Source organism: Aythya fuligula, chromosome 1, assembly GCF_009819795.1.
Source record: "Aythya fuligula isolate bAytFul2 chromosome 1, bAytFul2.pri, whole genome shotgun sequence".
Lineage (NCBI taxonomy): Eukaryota > Metazoa > Chordata > Aves > Anseriformes > Anatidae > Aythya > Aythya fuligula.
In genome coordinates, this window is record NC_045559.1 from 157,994,636 (window position 1) to 158,017,733 (window position 23,098).

The following is a 23,098-nucleotide window of genomic DNA, read 5'->3' on the forward strand; positions in this document are numbered from 1 at the left end:
TGTTGGGCAGTTAAGAGGCAATGGGCTAGTGAAGTACCGTACTCAACTCACATGAGTCTGGCACGTACGCAGCTGGCTGAGAGCCAATCAGGCTCAAGGACACGATGCCCTTGAGCGATTGGGAAAGTCCCTAAGGTGGGACGGTGGCTAAAAGAAGGAGGAACTACCTGAAAAGAGCAGGAAATGTTAGCCAATCCTGAGCTTAGTTTTTGCAATATGTATGAGTTGATTATGTTCGAACTAGATAAAAGGCGACTGAGCTATCCATTAAAGTTGAAGTTCACTGTTCACTCATACTGAGCGTCTGTGTCTTCCTTCCATCGACAACAAATGGCGCCCGAACAGGGACCGGTCTGAACGGGATTTGGACACTGCTGGCAGTGATCCTGGGCCACGTGTTCGACAGAATACAGGAACCGGTCCTGCAACGCAGCTCAGGAGGTGAAAAGGATTACAAAATTGTTGAATCCCCGCACCCGAGGCCTGAAAGGCGAAAGGGACGAAAACTTGAAATCCCCGCACCTGCAGCTCGGAAAGGGAGTCCTCGCACCCGGGACGAGCCCATAGAGGGTCCCGCCGGAAAGCGCCGCCGAGGTCTTGCAAAGGCTGCAACGGTACCGACGCATATAAAGGTATGGAGAGGCAAGCGGCGTATAATTTGCTCAGATGCTTTTTAGAAAAGTGGAGCATTTTAGATATAGATTGTAGAAAAAGATTTGCCAGGGTTATTAGCATATACAGTAGCGCAGGGTTGTTTTACAAATCCTGATACAGTTTTTTGAACAAACAGAGTGGCGTAAATTTGGAGATAAATTGTTTGATGATGTTATTAATGATATTAAGTCTGCTAAAAAATTTATTGAAGCCTTGGAGAACAGTCACTAGCGCTTTAGCTACACATCAGGCTGAGCAGAGAGTCGCTGCTGCCGCTACAGAGCGACTGGGATTGCCGGGAAGTGCTGGAGCTGGGCATTGCCCACTGCCGCCTTCAGAGAGAATGATAACGCTGCCTTGGGGCTACGGGGCAATGGGAGCCTCCCCACCCCCCTCAGTCACCGCCACGAGCAGCGCTGCGCTTGGAGTTCACCATGTGGCAAGTCGGCACAGAGCAGAGGGACGGACATCAGGACCCTGCAGCCTGTCTGACGTAACCATGGAAGCAGCGGCGGCTGTGCTGCTTCTCTCTGGCATGTTTTTGATCTGTGGAGATCGTGCATGGCAAGGAGTACCCGCCAATGCTTTTGGAGGACCGTGTTACCTAGGGCGACTCACACTTTTCGCTCCAGATTTACACTCATGGCAGAACTCGACAAGGAGCAGAAGAATTAAACGAGAACTAAAAACTTTGGGTTCTGACTGTAATGATGATGTAGAATTGTGGGGTCCAGCAGAAAGATTCTTTGCTTCTTTGGTGCCTGGTGTGGGAACTGCACACGCTTTGACTAACATTAATAAGCTTGCTTGTTGGGCTGTTAAACAATCAAATGTAACAATACAAGTTCTTTCTGAAATGTCACAATATATGGAGAGTCTAAGACATGCTGTATTGCAAAATAGGGCCGCTATTGATTTCTTACTGCTGGCTCAGGGACATGGGTGTGAAGATGTAGAAGGAATGTGTTGCTTTTATCTTTCCGACCATGGTTAGTCAATTCACAACCAGTTGAAATGGTTAAGGGATCATACACAAAAAAAATTGTAGTACAAGATAGTTGGTTTGAAGGTTGGCTTAAATCTGTTTTTGGGAACATGGGTGGATGGGTTTTCTTAGGTAAAGAGGGACTTCGCTTTCTACTTATAATTATATTGATTATAGTTGCTGCACGTATAATCTTTAACTGCACTGCCTAACTAAGAAACTAGAGCAACTCACAGAAGGTATTTGTAGCGCAAAATAAAAACGGGCGAATTGTGGAGGAATGGTTAAGTGAAATAGGACACGTGGATGTTGGGCAGTTAAGAGGCAATGGGCTAGTGAAGTACCGTACTCAACTCACATGAGTCTGGCACGTACGCAGCTGGCTGAGAGCCAATCAGGCTCAAGGACACGATGCCCTTGAGCGATTGGGAAAGTCCCTAAGGTGGGACGGTGGCTAAAAGAAGGAGGAACTACCTGAAAAGAGTGGGAAATGTTAGCCAATCCTGAGCTTAGTTTTTGCAATATGTATGAGTTGATTATGTTCGAACTAGATAAAAGGCGACTGAGCTATCCATTAAAGTTGAAGTTCACTGTTCACTCATACTGAGCGTCTGTGTCTTCCCTCCGTCGACAACAATAAATAACTTCTTGGTAGTCTCAAAGACTGTATGTGTATTTCACACATATATTAGAATTATCAGAATATTTCTTTGATCTTATTAGCTTTAGCCAGCTTTTTCTACAATAGTGACCATGGATAGTGCAAAGACAACTTGCTGCAGGATGGAGCTCCTCGAATATGACAGGAAAAGTGGGAAATCCTACTTGTATACCATTGTCTAGTTTACAAGATCTGTTTTATTGTAATCAGTTTTGTCAGTTCATTATAATAAGTGAATAGCATATGAACACTACTTGTTCCTCCCAAGACTGTCAAAAGTACAACAAATCAAGACACCAAATAATCCTTTAAGGAAAAAAAAATCATCAATCTTATCCATGCTGTTTCTAACAATTTTTGTAAATTTTCAAGATGTTCTGTTTTCAATTGTGACAACTTGCATATTTATAGGAAGTCAATTAAAGGACTGAAAATGGTAACAAAGGCTTCTATATGATTAACTACAGTAATAGTGACTGGGAATTATAAAAAATATGATGGAACAGATAACCAGATACTTAAAAAAAATGAATATTTAAGTAGAGTTAAATGAGAACTTTCTTTATAATTGCTCTTCTTAGGAACATATGAATATTAAAACTATATGCGACATCGACACAAAACCATTGCAAAGTAAAGCTGTTAGACTTATGCCATATTTTCTGCTACACAACTCTTAATACATGAAAACTTCTGATTTGTTTTGAATGCTATAAAACTGAATTGAAAAAGTCATAAAATGTGACATTATGCAAACAACTGTATCTCACTGATAATACATTAAGTTAGAATGAGTATTGGCAAACAAAAATCTCAAGGTTCACAACATTTTAAGCAATTATATGATTATTCTAAACAGGATTAACAATCAAGTAAATATTTAATCCAAACTTTCCCATTTTTCTTTCAAGTTGTATACCTGTTATATCAGGAGAAGCTGAACTATTATAGCCTAAGAATGTTCCTTGCCCCTAATGTCCCAAACATGCCATCTGTTCCACATACAGGCAAGCACATCTCTTCAGTCTGGGCAACCTTCTCTAGGTGGACCTGCTTAAGCAGGGTGCTGGACCAGTTGACCTTCAGAGGTTCTTTTGAACTTCAACCATTCTGTGATTCTTCTTTGGAAATCAAATAGGACTGGGCCGTCCCAGTCCAGAATTTGGAATTTGGAAATGCCAGAATTACCACTTCTGGTATTTCCATATTATGCATGTAAGCTGAAGTAAACAGCAAGTGAAAGCGAGTAGCACACATGTAGTAGGCACTATCTGCTGACACTGATAACTATACCCCATTCTTTAACAGCATCAGCCAAACACAAAAATGGGAGATTTTGAACATTTTAAAATAGACTTAGCAAGCAGTGTGGGATATCTCCAAGGAAGAAAAGAGCAAAAGGAAACAGCAAATGGATGCTTAATTTGGAGTTAGGAATTGTCCATCACCCTTTCAGATGGCTCTAGGGAGAACACCACTACCCAGGAACACAGCAGACAGAAGCAGCGATTTGTACAGCAGTCTGGGTAGGTGTCCAAAAACCGTGCAGTTTAAGATTTCTTAATACTGGTTGTGATGTGCCACAGGGCACATCAGCAGCACATGTTCCCAGCAGCTACTGGAGCAAGTACCCTTGCACATCAGAGGCCTTCCCTCAGACCTAACTCTAAAGAGAGGACACATTCACCTGTAGAGCATTCAGTTCATCTCCCTCAGGCTGAGGCTGGGGTAGAAAGAGACAATGGCCTTGCCTATGGGAGGTTTGCACTAGTTGGGGAGCCATTAAGTTAAGCAGCTGCAGGAGAAGGTGAGCAGAAGTCTGCACGTGTTGATTTCTAATATAAGTGTCTATCTTTCTTTGGTGAAATATATCGAAGAACCATAATTAAGGTCACAGAGGAGAGACTTTATTTTACTCCCAGTTAACAATATTTGAAACGATTACAAAGTCACAGATTATTATAGGGAAACAAAACAAAACCAACCAACAAACATAAACAATCAATCAAATAACCAAACAAAAATATACATGTTTTCATTAGTCAAATCATTGTATGCTTTGAGACAGCAGGAATTTTTATCAAAAAATAAAGAACTGTAGCTGAATTGATTATTTTTGGTTTGGGGTTTTGTTTCCTATTTCATTGAACATATATATCAGCTGCTTGTAGAACTTTAAATCAGTTCATGTAATCTGAACTTTGCTTACATTGTGTAATAATGAATTATGACAATTACAAATATGTTCATGTTCTTCCTCTGGAAGCACCAAGTGAAAAGCACTTTTACCAGTTGCCTTAGATATGTATACACATATATGTATATATATAAACACTTCATGTATATATAAAAGTACTGTGACAATCGGTATCTAATATTTTTACTGTGTAGAACCCCTACTAGATTATAAAGTCACATAAAAATTTGCAGTTTCATTATTTTCCTTCCAATGAGAAAGAAAAAAAAAAAAAAAGTTTTGAAAGTTTTCTTAGAAGAAATCAAGATTTTATCATCTGCAACAATAGAACAAATGTAACAACATCTGCTAAAATTAACTAAACATAGATAGGCAAATTGACAGGTATAGGCAGCTCATGCCAAAGAATCTTAAGAGAGGTAGAAAATTCACAATATTTACACAGATACTAACACAATTGTTTTTACTCTTTGATTTATAAATTTGATAGGTAGGACTGAATAGATGAATTATTATTCATCTTGAATCATCTGTTATTGAAATCTCATTTTATTTTTTATTAACTTATAAGGAAACTGCAGATATTTCAAAGGTTTCAAAGGTTTAGGACTGAAAACATAGTTGAAATATTTCCATAAAAATGAAGTTGTGGTTTAACCTGGCTGGCAGCTAAACACCACACAGCCGTTCGTTCACCCTCCCCCCTCCCTCTCTGGGATGGGGGAGAGAAACGGGAGAGTGAAGCCCGTGAGTTGAGATAAAGACAGTTTATTAACACAGTAAAATAATAATAACAATAATAATAATAATAATAACAATGGTAATAATAGTACTACTACTAATAATGTCTACAAACAAGTGATGCACAATGCAATTGCTCACCACCCACTGACTGATGCCCAGCCTAACCCCGAGCAGTCCAGCCCCCCTCTCCCAGCTAGCCACCCCTATATATTGTTCAGCATGACATCAGATGGTATGGAATACCCCTTTGGCTAGTTTGGGTCACCTGTCCTGGGTCTGTCCCCTCACACCTCTTGCTGCACCCCCAGCCTGCCCGTTGGCAGGACAGAGCAAGAAGCTGAGACGTCCTTGGCTTAGTGTAAGCACTGCTCTGCAACAACTAAAACATCGTCGTGTTATCAGCACTCTTCTCATCCTAAGACAAAACATGGCATTCTACCAGCTACTAGGAAGAAAATTAACTCTGTTCTAACTGAAACCAGGACAGAAGTAAAGGTATTGGGAACCATAAATTGCCTAGGCTGACACTCAGCTTCAATAAAATTACTGATTTGGGGCTATCAACACAAATCAGAAATAAAAACTCAGATAAAATTAAAAAAATAATAATAATAATAATAATAAAATAAAAAAAAAAAAACAACAACAACAACAACAAAAAAACAAAACAGGCTATATATCTGGAAATCCCTGTTTCCAGATCTTCATACTGGCAGACCTTTTCTAACTTTGGAATAAGCAATTTTATGAATTGACTTTTTATTTCTGTTTTTCAGGGCTGCCTTTATTACTCTTAGCTTTTTTCACAATTTGTTATAATCACAGAATACATAACTAGGGATCAAAGTGATCATAACCTCCAGGGATATCCTATTAGACCCAGCTAGGATGGGTTATTATGATGATGCTTTTTGCAGCATCGAATATGAATTATCTTATGTTAAATCTTATTGAACTTATTTGATGACTACCTAAGGAAATCATTGTCTTGGAAAATCACTGAGATTTAGAAAACAGATGAAAGCAAACTCAGAGGTCATTATTAAAAAATAATAATAATAATTTATTAATATCACTAAATAAAGGAAGGTCAGGAACTCCAGCTCCATGGAGTATCATTGACAGTGTTTGGACTAGCCTAATTTGACAAAGTCAAATTTGTCCTGTTGAGCCATATGTTGTTTTCTTATGCTAAAATTCCTAAATTAATTATTTCTTTGAGGTTTTTGTTTGCTTGTTTGTTTGTTTGTTTTGACATCAGTACCTACGGTAAGGTGGTGACTGTTGCTTACTCATCAGGGTTTTTTTTTAATATGAACACAGGACTTACATGCTGCTTGCCATGTCCTCAGAGGTTTCTGAATGTGCAAACCTTCTTGACAAATACCCAAACTGCTATCCCTAGGATCTGGAAGAACCATATAGGAAGGAAGATGTTGTGCAACAGTTTTGACTGGGTTATTAATAAGTCAGTTCTGTATTAGATCGTGCAAACATCAACTGGACTACAAATAAATTCTTACCTCCATATGTATATGCCATGTTTTTCACTCTGCTGTCATTCTAGGGCTGCACTCTTCTACACTACACTTTTATTATAGGACCATAGTTGTCCTCTACACAGGACAACTACCTGTTATCAAAACGTACTGGTCAAAAAATAAATAAAAAGGAATGGGCAATTTACCAAACAATTGCATACAGCCAAGATGAAGCAGAAATCAATCTGGCAAGAGTCTCTTCATTTCCAGATAGCAGCTCCTGTTGTAAAGCAGCTGAAAATACAGCTCCAGGCTAATCAAGATGCAAAGCAAGACAATCAATTCACAGTCCTGGGACCTTGCAGAGTCAGTAGAAAACCTATGGCCTTTTACTGGCAAAGGCAATATGTATTTTCTGGGCTACAGAGCTACAGCTGATGGAGAAATCTTCCCAAGTTCTCAAAATGAAATTAATTCTCCAAAAGAAGCCTTACATAACTGAATGAAGACATTCTTTTTTATATATATATAAACACATTTTTATTTTATTTTATTTTTTTCTGCATGAATAAGAGTGCTAGTGTAGATTTTGGATCAGTTTTGTGATCTTTCATTTCCACGCAACTTCTGACTATGTGTCATGTAAGCAGATGATCCTGTATTCACAAAATATACAAGAAACACATCGTGTGCCTCTATGCACATTTAAATGCACATTTAACTGAATTATTTATCCTTTTAAACCATTTATTTTCCAATTTGTCAAAATCATTCTGAATTCCAATGCCAGGATGTCTTATTTCCTCCTTATGGAATACCACTGTTTTCTAAAGACTGAAATACAACCATTTCATGCATTGTTTTATTTGGTATAAAAATACGTGGACAAAGTAGAATGACCTATGCTATACTGAAGGTCATATCAGATTATTTAAAAACCCCTCTGGATTTAAACCCAAGGAAAACACTCTGAAATCCGTTAAGTTTCAAAAATATTTTATGGTGGTAAGTGATTGTTTGCTAAAGCAGCTCACAGGAAGATAATAACTAGTAATCACTTAAATCTAAACTTTCTTATCTGTCATCAGATGGATAATGTTCAGCCTTGTTCAGTTTACTCAAAGATACCTGTCTAACAGTTTAGGCCATATCTTACTGTTACAATACCTTTTTGATGTTTAATTTTTTTCCCAAAGTTCTTTAAGATTTGCAGGCAGTTACAGATCTGCAGGCTGGACAACAAAATGTTTAACTGAAAGAGCAGAATACCTCATAATGAAATAAATAACTGTAATTTTATTCATGTATATGCATATGATTTACTTTTTTTTTTTTATGTCTGTTAACAGTAATTTGCAGTAGTGGATGACTACTTGAACAATCTGTTCAAATGTGTGATCTAAATATTCATTAAAATATAAACAATCAGTAATACAATAAGGGAAACTCATTTTTTCATAAGCAGTATAAGAAAACTGAGATTTTATATAGTTTCCCTTTTTTTTTTTTTTTTTTTAAGTTCCTCATTACAAATAAGCACTATTTCTAACTGCATTGTACTGAGAAACAATACGCTGAAGTTCTTGTTCCTTAAGGCACTGTTATGCAAGTAAAGTTCAAGTTATGATTAATAACAGCAATATATGTAATAAATACAATACATAAGTCTTTCTAGCAAATAGGCAATGTTTTTATGAGAGTTCCTCCATTGCTGCCTAACACTGAAATTGCAAAAATGTATAAGGATCCACCAGTTTTATCCACAGCATTTGATCCACAAGTTGGAAAACAAATAAACAAACAACAAAAAAAAAGAAAAAAAAAAAAAAAGACTAAATCACAAAGCACATTACAATCTTCCTGCTTTATTCCTACAAGTGTCACCCAAGTAATTCAAATATCCTGATCTCATTTAGTTTCCAGTATCTGTGGGAGTGAACACGGTGTACTGGGTTTACATGGCAAGGTTTTGACAGCAGGGGGCCATACGGGTGGCTTCTGTGAGAAGGATCTAGAAGCTGCCCCATGTTTGGTAAGGGCCCCACTGCTGCCCAGAGATGAGCCAGTAAGTGATGTTATTTTGCGCCTCTGTGAGAGCATATTTATGTCAGGGAAAAAATACACTGAGCCACACAGCAGCTGGGAGAGTGAGAGGAGTGAAGAACAGCCTTGCAGGCGCCAAGGTCAATGAAGAAGGAGGGGGAGAGGTGCTCCAGGTGCCAGAGCAGAAGTCCCCTGCAGCCTGTGGTGAGGACCATGGTGAAGCAGGATGTCCCCCTGCAGCCCATGGAGTACCACGGTGGAGCAGGGTTCCATGCTGAAGTCCGTGGAGGAGACCACGATGGAGCAGGTGGCCCTGCACTGACGGAGGCAGCGGCCTGTGGAAGACCCCCGCTAGAGCAGATTCTGGGCCGGACCTGCAGCCCGTGGAGAGGAGACCACGCAGGAGCAGGTGACCTGGCAGGAGCTGCTGCCCATGGGAGACCCAGGTTGGAGCAGTTTTCTCCTGTGGGATGGACCCCGTGGTACGGACCCATATCTGGAGCAGTTCTGGAAGAGCTGCTGCCTGTGGGAAACCCACGTCGGATCAGTTCATCAAGGACTGCATCCGGTAGGAGGGATCCCACTGCACAGGGGATGAGAGTGACGGAGAAAGAGTAGCAGTGAAGAAGCACTATAGACTGATCATAAGCCCCATTCTCTGTTCCTCTGTGCTGCTCGGGGGGAGGAGTTGGAAGAGGGCGGGTGCGGGAAGGTGCTTTTGGTTTCTTTCCTTTGTTTCTCACTTCTCTAGCTTGTTAGTAATAGGTACTAAATCTTACTATCTCCCTGTGCTGAGTCTCTTGTGCCCATCACAATAATTACTGCGCAATCTCTCTGTTCTTATCCTTACCCTTGAGTCCCTTTCATCATATTTTCTCACTGTTCATCTTTGAGGAGGGGGAGTGAGACAACTGTTGTGGTGCAGCTTTGCCGCCCACCCAAGTAAAACCACCACACATAGCTTCACTGAAACTCTATCACAATACACTGAAAAGCCATATGAACTATGAATTCCGTTTTCATACACGGTCATTCTACAAGACCATGCACACTGAAAAGTCAGAAAAATAGATGAAAATGGAAGGCAAGGAATAGAAAATGTTAAGAGACGATCCAAAAGAAATTAAAACAAAGACTTAAAAATAAATGCATAAAGTTTATAGTGTAAGGAAAGTTTTTAGAATTTAATTTTACATAGATAAAATCATAAATAAGAGCATAAATAAAATAATCAAATCTCTTCTATTGCACAAAAGAGGATACTATTACAAGAAGACTTGGAAAAACACATTGCAGAATGCTAGTGAAAGGAAGTAAGTCCCCATGAGAGGTTTTTCTGCTCCCTTCTCCCCCTCACCCTGCCTAAAAGAAATAAAAAAATAAAAATTAATGTGCCTTTCTCTTGAATTATTCAAAAAGGAAGAACAATCACTTAAACCAGCATTTCCTTGCCACAAAATCTTATACTGTGTTTTTTTTTACAGCAGTTTTTAATTCGTGCCTATTCAGCAATTCTTGTTCTCAGCACATTAGGACAGGAATCATTTGCTAACTACTTTGTGTATATTCATTTCCTGATGTAATGGGTTCCCAGTCTCTGTCTGGGTGTAGACCATATCTAAGCCAACAGAATTACTATCAAGATGCTGATGTGAAATGAAATGTAGGTAAACAATACACAAAGCTAACCATTTTCATGACATGTTTTCAGCTTGAGGAAGTAGAAGCTATGAGTTAACAGAAAATAATTTTCCCCTTAATGTTTTCCATATTTGTAAGCAGACATGTAAGTCTTATAAGAAGAGCTACAGTGGATGTGGTTGTAGGTGTGTTTCCTCTCCTGCAGACATGAGATAATGTTGGCACTACTCTCTATAGCAACAGAGCTAAAATTGTTCCTGTAAATGTTTTGCTTTTCGTAAGAACTTTCTGCAAGCATAGCAGATAACTATGCTGAGAATATAGGATGTAAACTAAACATAACTAGTTGCAATTTATCTTGTTTTATGTGTTCAGAAATAAAAGAATGACAAACGATCTAAATGCTGATGTCATTTACAATTATATCTCAGTAGGTACTGAATCTGGTCCATGGTGCATAAACACTGGGTAAAATGAGAGAACAAATTAATAGATAGTGCACTGCTTACAGCATCAGAAAACAGTTCTTTCTGAAGACTAATTACAAATTAAAAGATACCTATCAAACTAGCCATGCTTCAAGCAAGCAGAAAATGAAATGGATTAAAAATAAAGGAATTAATAGTACAGCTTCTCACTTTTTAATTTTAAAGCACTAATTACATATTATTCTAAAGATGTGACAGCAAAACAGTTGCCATTTGTATTGGCTTTATGTGGCAAGGTTTTGATAGCAGGGGGCCTCTATGAGAAGAGTCCAGAAGCTGCCCCATGTTTGATAAGGGCCAGGTTCAGATGGCTCCAAAGGGACCCACCAGTGCCCACAGCCAAGCCAATACACAAAGTTGGTTATGCCCATGTGAGAGCAGATTTAAGAAAGGGGGGAAAAACAAACAAACAAACAAAAAAATAACTACTGCACAACAATAGATGGGAGAGAAGAATGAGAAGCAGCCCTGCAAACACCAGGGTCAGTGAAGAACGAGGGCAGGAGGTGCTCCAGGCACCTAAGCAGAAGTTCCCCTGCAGCCTGTGGAGAGGCCCCTGGTGGAGCAGGCTGTCCCCCTGCAGCCCAGGGGTCCCGCATGGAGCAGATCTCCATGCTGTGGCCTGTGGAGGAGCCCCCGGTGGAGCAGGTGGATGTGGCCTGGAGGAGGCTGTGGCCCATGGAGAGTCCCCACAGGAGCAGGCCTGGGGCTGGAGCTGCAGCCTGTGGAGAGGAGCCTACACAGGAGCAGGAGGTCTAGGGGGAGCTGCTGCCCATGGAGGACCCATGCTGGAGCAGTTTGCTCCTGATGGATGGACCCCTTGGCCCAGACCCTCATCAGTTCTTGAACAGTTCTTGCCTGTGGGAAGCCCACACAGGATCAGTTGGGGAAGGACGGCATCCCATGGGAGGGACTCCCACCTTGGAGAAGGGTAAGAAACTGACCATGAAGGAGCAGCGGAGACAAAGCCTTAGGGACTGACCGCAGCCCCCATTCTCCATTCCCCTGCACCACTTGGGGAGAGGAGGTGGAAGAGGGTGGATGGGGGAAAGGTGTTTTTAGTTTGTTTTTTTTTTAGTTTCTCAAGTATCTAGATTGTTAGTAATAGATAATATATATTATTAATCTCCCTACACTGAGTCTGTTTTGCCAGTGATGATAATTGTTGAGAAACTCCCTATCTTTATCTCAACCCCTGAGCCCTTTTCATCTTTTTTTTTCTCCCTTTCCCTTTGAGGATGGGAAGTGAGATAGCAGTTGTGGTGGAGCTGAGCTGCCCAGATGGGTAAAACCACCACACCATTTTATTGACCTGCTGTACCAGGGAATAGAGCATAAAAGTCTTTGTTTACAGAATAGAAAACATTTCTCTTGAATCATGTCATATAGGTTTAATTTCACAACAGGTATGATGTTATGATGTTTTACCAATGTAAAAAATATATATATATATATATATATTAACTTCAACAGACTGTCTATAGCTGTATCTCAGAAACTCTTGTGCCTTTCTTGACACAAGCTAACTAAGCCTTTTCAAAAAATTGTAACATAAAGTCACCTGTCCCCCTTGCAAGCAATCTTGGAAGTTTGATAGGGAACCCTTAACCAATATTTTTTCCCCCTAACAATCTTACATTTTGGTACAATTTAGGTTTGTTTGTTTTTTTTTTTTTTTTTTTTTTTCTAGATAAAAAGAGAAAGTTGTTCTCTTCATCTTTCCAACAGTCTTCTATATTTTGAAGACTGGGGTCAGTCTTCTCTTCCTGAGACTATATATATATATGTCTTTGTTAATTCTGATTGCTCTGTGGTCTTTCTGGAATTGATGCGCAATAATATTAAATGTAAAACTGAAAAGAAAATGCTATATTCCACCCAAAAACTTACCAGTGTATGTGAGGGGGGTGGGGTGGAGTGATTTTTAAAGGAATGAATAAAGATGGCATGAACAGAGCTTCAATATAAAGAATTGACTTAGAAATATTTTCAATGATGTTCAGCTTCTGCAAAGACTATGCCATTCTAGCTTGATCTGTGCAAATAAAAAAAACCATTCTCAGCACAAAGGAGCAGTAGCCAGGTGTTTTCATTTTCACATTCTGTGTGCTGCAATATCTGCAAGAATAAGACCATGAAATATTATTTTAGGAAACAAATGAGAACCATCCTACTGCAATCCCCATTAAAATCAGTTCTCTTTTTCCATCAGACAGAGAGTTCAATCAACCACTGAAGTTTAAACATTATCCACATTATGTCTTGCCTCTACCTATGTAATAAAAATGTGGTGAAAGTGCTAAGGGCAATAGGCATCTGTTAGAAAAATGAGCAATATAAGTACACACATGTCATGCCATCAGCCAGAGAGAGAAAATATTCGAAGAAACAGTAGATCCTTTAGGAATAATAGGTCTGATTATCTACTACCTTAAAACTTAGAAAAATGCTACTGACAATGAAAAACGCTACTGTTCAAATAGGGTAACATTTTATGGCTGCTCAGTGGATAGCGATAAGACAAATAAAAATGTATAAGCTCTTATTATTGAGTAGATACTGCACAAAAAAAAAAAAAAAAAGTAATCTTAGAACACATATATTCAATCCTTAGTCATCTGTCTTTTTTATTTTTATTTTATCTGTATTTTTTTCCTTAAAGGCTGTCATTTTTTGACTTCAGTAAAAATGTTGTAAGCAACAGCAATCTGTCCTACTAAACAGTTTTCACTCTTGACTTAGACATGGAATTTCTCAAGCTGGACATTCCACAGATGGAATGTAATTAAAGATCCACCTATAATCAGTGGGAAAAGACAGGTACCACCAATGTGGTTTGAGTCATTAGATAGACCTGCCACAGCAGGAAATATTAGTTTCTGGTTTTAGTCATCTTTCTGTTAACTGAAGAGGGAACCTAGAGACCCAACATTGATAAAGCAACTGACTTTTACCTAGATAGAGTTAAATCTGTCTTATTGTAAGTGTCCAACTCTTCATTTGCATCCACCTAAATGTAAGTATAGAAGGACATTGGCTATGGGTGCGTGAGTGGCTCCTAACATCCCAGGATGTGCAAAGCACAACCCTGAGATAGTGGTTTTCTATTTGTTCATATGGAGTCTTTAAAATTTACTTAACATTCTATCCTTTGTCAGTTTCTAATCTAAGTGTTGTGTTTCTAACATCTAATGGCAGCAGAAACATATTTCTGTGGCGTGTAGGATAGTTTTCACTCAAGTGTTGATATTTTGTCATGGTAAGTGCAGCACAGATTTCTCCAGAGGTGAAAGACACAGTGTACAAAATGCCAATCTTCCTCAAACTGTTTGTCTACTTGAATTTATAGTAGACAAGAGATGATTATGCTTGGCTTTATGTTTCTTTAATAGTCATAGTCATAGAACCAATCCACAAAATATTCATCTCTCTTAAATGCTTTCTTTAGGTAATGGATTGATGCTGCCATGTTATTTCACTTTTTAGTAATTAGTTCTCCTAAATACACTGGAGTACACATCATAGGCACAGAATGAGTAATTAGAACAATGGAGCCTCATGCTGCAAGTGGTATACCTCAGAACTAGACTCCTACAGATTGGCTGTAATAGCCCCAAAGTGTTCTGGTTCAAGCCTAAATCAAACAGAGGTTTGCCTTCCAGTTAATAGCAAAATACTATGTCTATCTTTTAAAAGCTAAACACATTATGTATGGTGAGAAAGAATTAAAATTATGTAATGGTGAAAATACACATGAAGATAAAGAGAAAACTTCAAACTATTTAAAGACCTAGTGGGAAGAGTGAACTTCAAGCTATTTAAAGAGCTAGCAGGTGAGATCCCCTGGAGCACCATCCTTCCTTAGAAGCACAAGAATTCTCCGTCCCTCCATGTAAGAAAGTGGGCAGGGAGGGCAGAAATCCAGGATGGATATGCAAGGATCTGTTGGTCAGACTGAGGCTCAGGAAGGAAATTCACAGGTAGTAGAAGCAGGGATATTTGTCGTGGAACAAGTACAGGAATGCCGTGCAGATGTGCAGGGATAGAATTAGGAAAGCCAAGGTACAGATGTTTGTTGTTTGTTGTTTGTTGTTTGTTTGTTTGTTTCTTAGCCTATCCAATATATTAATCCAATTTGATATGTCAATTATTCTGTGATATAAGAATGACAGAATAAAACATTATACTGCTCAATTTACCTTTAACAATATTGAATGTTTGTTTACTAGGTTTGAAAAGTATTGTGTTCTAAAGTATTATTTATTTATTTTGTACTCATTTCACATGACTAGAGTTGTATAAACCCAGTGTAATATAAATCCATTATCCCTGAAGGATACAATACACAATATCCCTGAAGGATACAATACAATTCATATGTGCCAAATGCAGAGCTAAGGATTAATATTCAAACATTATGAATATATTTTATAGACTTGCACACTCTGACATTTGACACTGTGTTTGCTGTCACTAAATAGATTATAGCATGCCTACTTTGAATGTTCTAAAAATCATTAATAAATTGACACGGTTACATTTAAGAGTCTGCTTTTTTAGCCTGACAGGTTTTATTTGATAGAGTAACAAACAAACAAACATAAACCTTTAAATCAAAATATAAAATGAATTTTAGATATAAAATAAGTGTTGTTTTGATTTATATTGTTTTTAAAAGGGAAGCAATCGATGATGGTCTCAAATTTATATATCTAAGGTAAAAGTAGAATAGTAACTGATGAAAAGTACAAGTACATATCACTTGCCTTTAAAAAAAAAAAAAAAATCAGAGAAATATTGCCACTTCATAAAAATAATGCTAAGGTGTCATAAAGGCTGTTCCACAGATACTTAAGGTGAAATTTACCAAGATGTGATGAATACTACTTTTTCTTTCCATACTCCACAAGAAAATGTGTCATTTTGCTTAAGAAGCTCAAACAGACTAAAAAAAAACCACAGCATTCCTGGGCAAAGCACAATCACTTTTAAGTGTGGACACACTATTCTAGGGCATTCCTGAACAATTTGTAAACACTAACAGTACGTGGAACCCAATTCACCTATCTTACATTTTTCATTTACATTTCAGATTCTGGGCTCTCTAAATATCATTTATATGAATAGACAGATGGACACCTCTAAGGATCTACAGACAAATAACTAACCCTTTTACATTTTTTTTTTCCAATTCTTTCTTTGATGATGATAATTTAGGCATCTCCTGCAAAATACCTTTCTGGCAGTGCTGGAAGGTAAACAGGCTGGCTCTCCAACTGAGACTGGTATGTTAATCTACTGTATTATTCACAGCACACACTGGATTTTGGCAGAGTGTATCTTACTGGCTTTTATTAGATGCACAAATTTAAATGGTTATATATGTGTGCAATGGCATGTTAATTCTTGATTATTGGCTTAGAAAGGAGATGTGGTGCTGCAGGTAAAGCCTTGCTGATTTGAGAGCCTTAGATGGAGCCAATTTTTGTTATTTTGTAGAGTCATTTGAAACAAAGCACAAAATAAATTAGAGTTCATGCTAATACTTTAAAGACCTGAATAATCACCGAAAATCAGAGAGAGAGAGAGAAAAAATCATTTTTCCATAACACATTTTTGTGTTAGAGTATGTTATTGTCTTGCTGAGTTATAGTCATTAGCAGCAGTTTTGCTCTTGACAAAAATGCTTATGGTGATGTTCCTAGTTGATTATTTCCTGTGATGACCCACTCAACATTTATTTTTTAAATATATGAAGAGAAATGTGGTAATATATAGCAGTGTCACTCTTCATACTGTTTCTTTGGTTATTTTTCCTTGCCTATTTAGAGGTCTCAGCAGTGAAGTTTATATGTATTAAAATTAAGACTTTTTCAAATAAAGACAAGAGCTAGCTATTTGTGCACTTGATAAAACAAGTATTGTATTAGGGGAAGTTTTAGGAACCAATCAACAAAAAAACATCTTTAGCAATTTGGTTATTTTATTAATATTCATTGGCAAGTAATGGGAGCTTCTTTACAGTTTTTGTTTCCATGTCTTCAGAATACAACTTTTTTTTTTTTTTTTTTGGTCTTGTTTTGAAATTAAGTCAATTGAAAATGAGAAATAAATTCAGTGCAGTTCTTTTTCAATGTAGTTCTTTATTATGTTAAATTTCAGGACATTAAAATATCATTAAATTCATTCATAAATTAAGTTACATGTCATTTTATACCCTGCTTATATTACACTACCCAAATGCCATATTTATGTCCTTTGGATTTCTTTGCAATTTTCCCTACTTCTTCTGTGAGCTTTTTTATTATTTTTTATTAATATTTTTATTAATATTTTTTCCATAGCAGTTTTTTGTGTTTTTTCTTTCTTTTTATGTGGCTCACAATATGAAAATTTCTAAGAAATGTAATGAAGGACAAGTACTGTCTAGGAGTTATAATATAGAATTGCAGAAGCAGAAGTATCCGTTCCTTTTTTCTTGATGGTGATCAGATGTTTTGTCCTACTTGTCACAAGTCACACTGCATGTGTTGATAAACCTATTTAAAAAGTGAGGATAATAATGTTTATCATATTTGTGGATTGTTATTGAGCTATAATTAGCCCATACAGTTTTGCATTCTGAGAAAAAAAGAATAAGCTGCTGGAGTGTGAAACTTGGTTTAATTGTGCGTGTTAATTTTTATAAGCTATAGCTCATCAATGATGCAATTTAGTAAACTAAATGATTAAAACAAAACAAAACACACAACAAAACCTTGATTAAATTCTAAACTTGACATCTCACTTCAGTCTTTATGTTTCCCTTTAAAAGACTTGAGTGGCTGGAATTTGCCACTTTCTAGGTACAATCCTTTAACTCACAAGAGTCACAACTTCAATAGGTTTTCTATATGTAACAGGCTTATAAAACTAAGCCCTCTAAAACACAAGACACAAACTTCTAAAAAACTCAGAAATAATGAAATTTGTTAGGTTGCTTTGACTTTCAAAAAGAACGTTCCACAGTTGACCAGCCTTCCCCTCCTTAAAAGCACAACCAATTTTGATCTTTGGGTTTATACAGAATTTACAGTCTAATTCTTTTCAAGGTTTGTGGAATTTCTTTTAGGCATGTTTGAATTAATCTCCATCTTCAAAGATACATGATATCATTCACAGTCTCATTTCTTCTGTCTTAACTTTATCTAGACATACCTATTGAATACATTGACTTTGATCTGAGGTAATCCAGGTATTACCACAGTTATTTAGTTACTAAATGTTTTGATAGTTCACATAAAGTCTACTAATTTCAATTTATTTGGTGCCCATTGTGTTTCTGTGATCTACTGATGATGTGCTATTCAATTCAGATTGTAATTTTCTAAAGTAATAAGTAAAATATTTGAGGAAAGTTTTAAATTCCTCATCAAAAGGAGCGGTAGCCTTAGATATAGGTTATATGCCATGGAAATATTGGTAGATTGAAAGTTCCAGAATATCTACTTGATGAAAACCCTATTAACGATAGGCAGATTCAAGAAATAAAAGCAGCTATTGGCCTTTTTGGTTTCTGTTCCCTATTAAAAATGTAAGCCCTGCAACATGGAACAACTTTGCTTGATACTGCTCCTGCAACTTTTGCTAAGGAAACAAAGTTTCCTCTGTTTTCAATTTATATTTGTATTCCTTTGTCTCAGTATAACTACTTGAGTGTGCATTATTACTACCATGTACTCAATTTACGTCTGAAGCGACCAGAAACAACGGTTCCACAAATCAAGCTTAAGCAGGCTCCAGCTCTGCCTGCTGTTCTACTCCAATACATTCCAAGTGATTAACACCACCTGTGGCACTTCTAATTCACAGCAGCAGACAATTATATCCCTTGGATACCCATTATGGGTAATTATTCCCATGACAGACTATTAGATATGGGTTGTGAACATCTCAGCCATAAACTTTTTTTGGAATTTTATTTTAATTCTGATATTATTATTGAGAGGCATATTTGGGGAATAAATCAAAGTGTAAGCATTAATGGTATGCTTACTACAAGAAAAAGGTTCAGTTTTATTTCTGGAGATGTAGTCAGATTCTTTATTTAAATATGTGATTAAAGGAGATTTTACATATTTGTCATTACAAGTTTACATTATTTCATTCTTCTAGTACAGAGGCAATAGAAGATCCTGCTGATAAAGTGACACTTGAGGCAGTTAGAAACTAATTGTTTCTGTTTTAGAGACTGTCTACTCTTCTTACTCTTCCTTTTTTTTTTTTTCTTTTTTTTTTTTTCTTCTTAATATCTCTTATATGCATGCAGGAAAATTCTCTGCATGAATAAAAGGTTCATTTCAAGGATCAAAATTCATAAAACTCTCCTGTTGCTGTTGTTTTCATATCATTTTAAAGATCCATCTTTTCTTATGAAGTACCAGGTTTTAACATACTCACATTTCTCTTTAATTTCCTGTCACGTAAGATATGATCTTATACAGAAAATAAGCATTCCTTGAATCTGAATCGGGATAACTTCAGGTTCAATCAGGACCAAGTTTAGTGGAATCAAAGGAAATAAGATAATGAATGTAAATATATATGAATGGGCAATTAATTGTTTTTGTATTCATCTTCAAGATCCCCTTCAAGATCAAAAAAATAAAAGGAAGGATCTGGTTTGTTTATTACATTAATATGAAACAGAAAGTTTGTTTTGTTTTGTTTTCAATATTTTAAAGATAATGTAAATAAAAACAAACAACCTTAGAATTAAAAGGATAAAATGTTTTCAGGGGGACTGAAATTAAATGATCTTTAAGGTCTCTTTCAATCCAAACCATTCTATGATTCTATAATTCTATAAAAATGTGAAATTTGCAGCCATGGTTTCATTAATAATGCTGAGATCAGGTTAGATTTTCTGACTTAGCTTGTTTGATACATATGAAGACACTATTTTCTACTGTACCCAGCAGGCTTCCTCTGAGGCTGGTATTAAATAAGACCATTAACTATCAATCGTAGCTGATTCTACATTGGAACAGAGGCATCAACGAGGTCTTCATGCATGTCTCGTGATTTGCTGAACTTTTAAAATCCATAGGGCATTTCACAAGTGTTTTTAAAGTGCCTGATAGGAAAGAATAAAGAGAACAAAAGCAAAAATCATTACTGTGGACTAGATGTGTTATGTGAAGAACCAAGGTATGGTGAACAGCATTTGACTCTGTTGTACATACTGTTTGTCTTTACCACATGCTGGTGGTAAAGACACCAAAGAGACTGAAGTCACGGAGGAAAATGGGATTTGTACAGTGAATGTATGCACTATAGGCTTGTAGTGTGTATCAAATAGCATGGAAATTTGAATCAGAAGTATGATATCTTACAGCCAATACTGTGGACATGAGTCTCATAGAGTTTTTCCTGACTTGATACTTATCAGTCAGCAGAAACACAGCAGTTTCCCTAAAGATTCACTGGCTCCATGCCATACATTTAGAGTGGAAAATAGCATTATTTTGAAACTGTAATTCTTCTTCTATTCCTCTAAGCAAAACTTCATTGCTATCCTCTCATGTCAGGTAAACTAAGCCATGCAAAATATCAGTGAAGTTACCTGTCACATCTGAGGATTGTCCTCAGCTAACTCACAAGTCAGATGAATTATTTTAAAAAATAATGCACAATTTTATGGGGCAGATCTCTCAAATAGAAATTTACTGCATGTATACGAGTATGCAAATAAATGTGCTCAGTAGACTATGCATCCAAACATGTAGCAGATGTGTTTTAAACATGTCAAAATGATTTTTGCTACAGTTCTTTATGGAAATACATATGGAAATACACCTTCCCCAGAACTCAGCATTGTATCTTCCATGAGCTGAGTTTTTGTCTGTATTTACTGAACCAAATAGGAAAACTAACAAACTTCTCTTGGTATCTAGGCCAGAAATCGAACTCATACTTGAAGTGATGATTCAGGATGCTTAGTGTTAACATTTATGATTTGTAATTTTGTTTCCACACAGAAGAAATAAAATAAGTAGCTAATAACACTGTACAGATTTATTAATTTTTGATATGAATAAGTGTATGAATACTGAGTCTAAGTGGCAAAGATGAAGAATTTCAACTGAAAATGTGTTTCATCTGATGATGTTCAGTAGCAACAGACCAATACATGTGAACAGCCAAAACCACATGAGATTTCCTGCAGAACTTGTAAAAGCGGGACTATTTTATTATCTGTGACCAGACAAAATAAAAAGAGAGATTCTTCCATAACCCTGATATTAATTCAAGAAGCACACATTACAATCTAAATTCTAAGATTTAAATTTCCTGAATTATCTTACACTGATAGAAAGAAAAGGAAGAGGGAGAGAGAGAGAGAAGGGTAAAAACAAACAAACACAAAAACAAACAAATAAAACCCCAACATTTTGAAGTAGAAGTTGCTTAGAGCAACTTGACTTTATGAGTCAGGTTTTACACTTTAAATGTGAAGGATTTTTCTGAATCTGTGAGAGAGATAAAGGAATATCCTTTCCCTTTTTCTTTGATCAAATGTAAAACTTCCATATAGCTCACTGAATTTAGTCAGACTTAGAGCAAGACTTCGGATACTAGTACTCCACAGACTGCTTTTACTCTTCTCACTTCATCCATCACAGGTCAATTGTTAGATCCTGGCAGCTTATAAGAGCACATCAGGTGTTGAAAGCACTTGCAGAATACTTAATGAACACATACTAAAGATTTTAAAGTTCAACAGCATAATCAGCAAAACAGTCTGCTGAAGAGCAGTCTTAGAGTAATCTGGAAATTAACATTATACTCCAAGGACACTCTCTTCTGTATGCATGTCAAAGGCAGTAAAGACAGCTAAATGTTTACTGCTCCAGCACTGATTGAAAGTCCATGGCTTCATCATCTTTGCTCAGTGTGCTCAGTGTGAATCTTCTTTTTTATATCAAACTAAAAAAAAAAAAAAAAAAAAAAAAAGAAGACTCTATTATCATCCTTTCCTAACAAATCTTGTCTTAATTTAGTGGACTGAAATCCTTGATCTATTAATAACAGATTGCCTTGCTGATAGCCTGAACTTACCCTTCTTAGTATTCACAATACATCATTTTCTTCTTTATAGTATAGTTCTATTGTGTGGGTAACTTCCTTCCTTCCTTCCTTCCTTCCTCCCTTCCTTCCTTCCTTCCTTCCTTCCTTCCTTCCTTCCTTCCTTCCTTCCTTCCTTCCTTCCTTCCTTCCTTCCTTCCTTCCTTCCTTCCTTCCTTCCTTCCTTCCTTCCTTCCTTCCTTCCTTTCTTCCTTCCTTCCTTCCTTCCTTCCTTCCTCCTCTTGGTCTTCTTCCTCGTTCTCATTCTCGTTCTCCTTCTCCTTCTCCTTCACCTTCTCCTTCTCCTCTTCTCTTTCTGAAATATTTGTATTTTTAAGTGATGAGCAAAACTTGTGGAGCATGGGTTAACTGTTTTCAGAGTTGTCAGAAACAGTGCAGGCTCCCTCTCACACTCCGTATTCTATTACTGACAAAAGACCTTTCTAACTTCAACTCTATTCCAACTGTGTTTATAAAAGAAAGAAACAATACCATCTGTCAGTCATTTTCTCTAAACGTTGAAGTCACTCTCTCTTATGAGCAGTATATCTGAAAATCAACCTGCAGAGACTATTTCTTTAATGTCAGTAACAGAGGAGGAACTACCCAGTAAATTGGAACTGATGTTATTTTCATTTTATTTATGTCCAGACCACTGGATATCCAAAGGAAAACCTAGCAATACAACAATTAAAAAAATGCATATTTCAAGACTTTTAAAGAACATTTTGCTTTAGTACAATAGTAGTACAATTATTACAATACAGTTATACAATTATTTAGTACAATAAAATTCCTTTTAACAGTTATATTTTAGCAATGTAATGATGTAATGGTAAAATGTGATTTTATATTTTGGAACAATTTCAAGAACAAAAAAAAATAATCTATTTATATAAGAAATTTCAGATTGTACAGATTTTTTCTTTTTAAGCAAGGTAGTTAAAAAAAAATTCTGCCTTCTATTAATAAATTTCCTCTTATACCAAATGACATTTTAATAATATTCAGAATTTGAAATATTTCTAGATATGACACATTCCTTTTCAATTTACCAAACAACTAGGAAATGGTACTTGGATGTAAATTATGATACAT

The 23,098-nt window shown here is 36.8% G+C and overlaps 1 protein-coding gene across 1 annotated transcript in view; it reads right to left on the reverse strand.

Annotated features, from left to right (window-relative positions):
- Positions 1–451: 451 nt before the first annotated feature.
- Positions 452–23,098, reverse strand: part of LOC116499364 (very low-density lipoprotein receptor-like) — a 144,010-nt gene continuing 121,363 nt past the window's right edge. The window contains exon 3 of the mRNA XM_032204102.1: positions 452–669. Within this exon, the coding sequence (XP_032059993.1) occupies positions 452–669 (218 nt within the window). The remainder of the gene's footprint in view (positions 670–23,098) is intronic.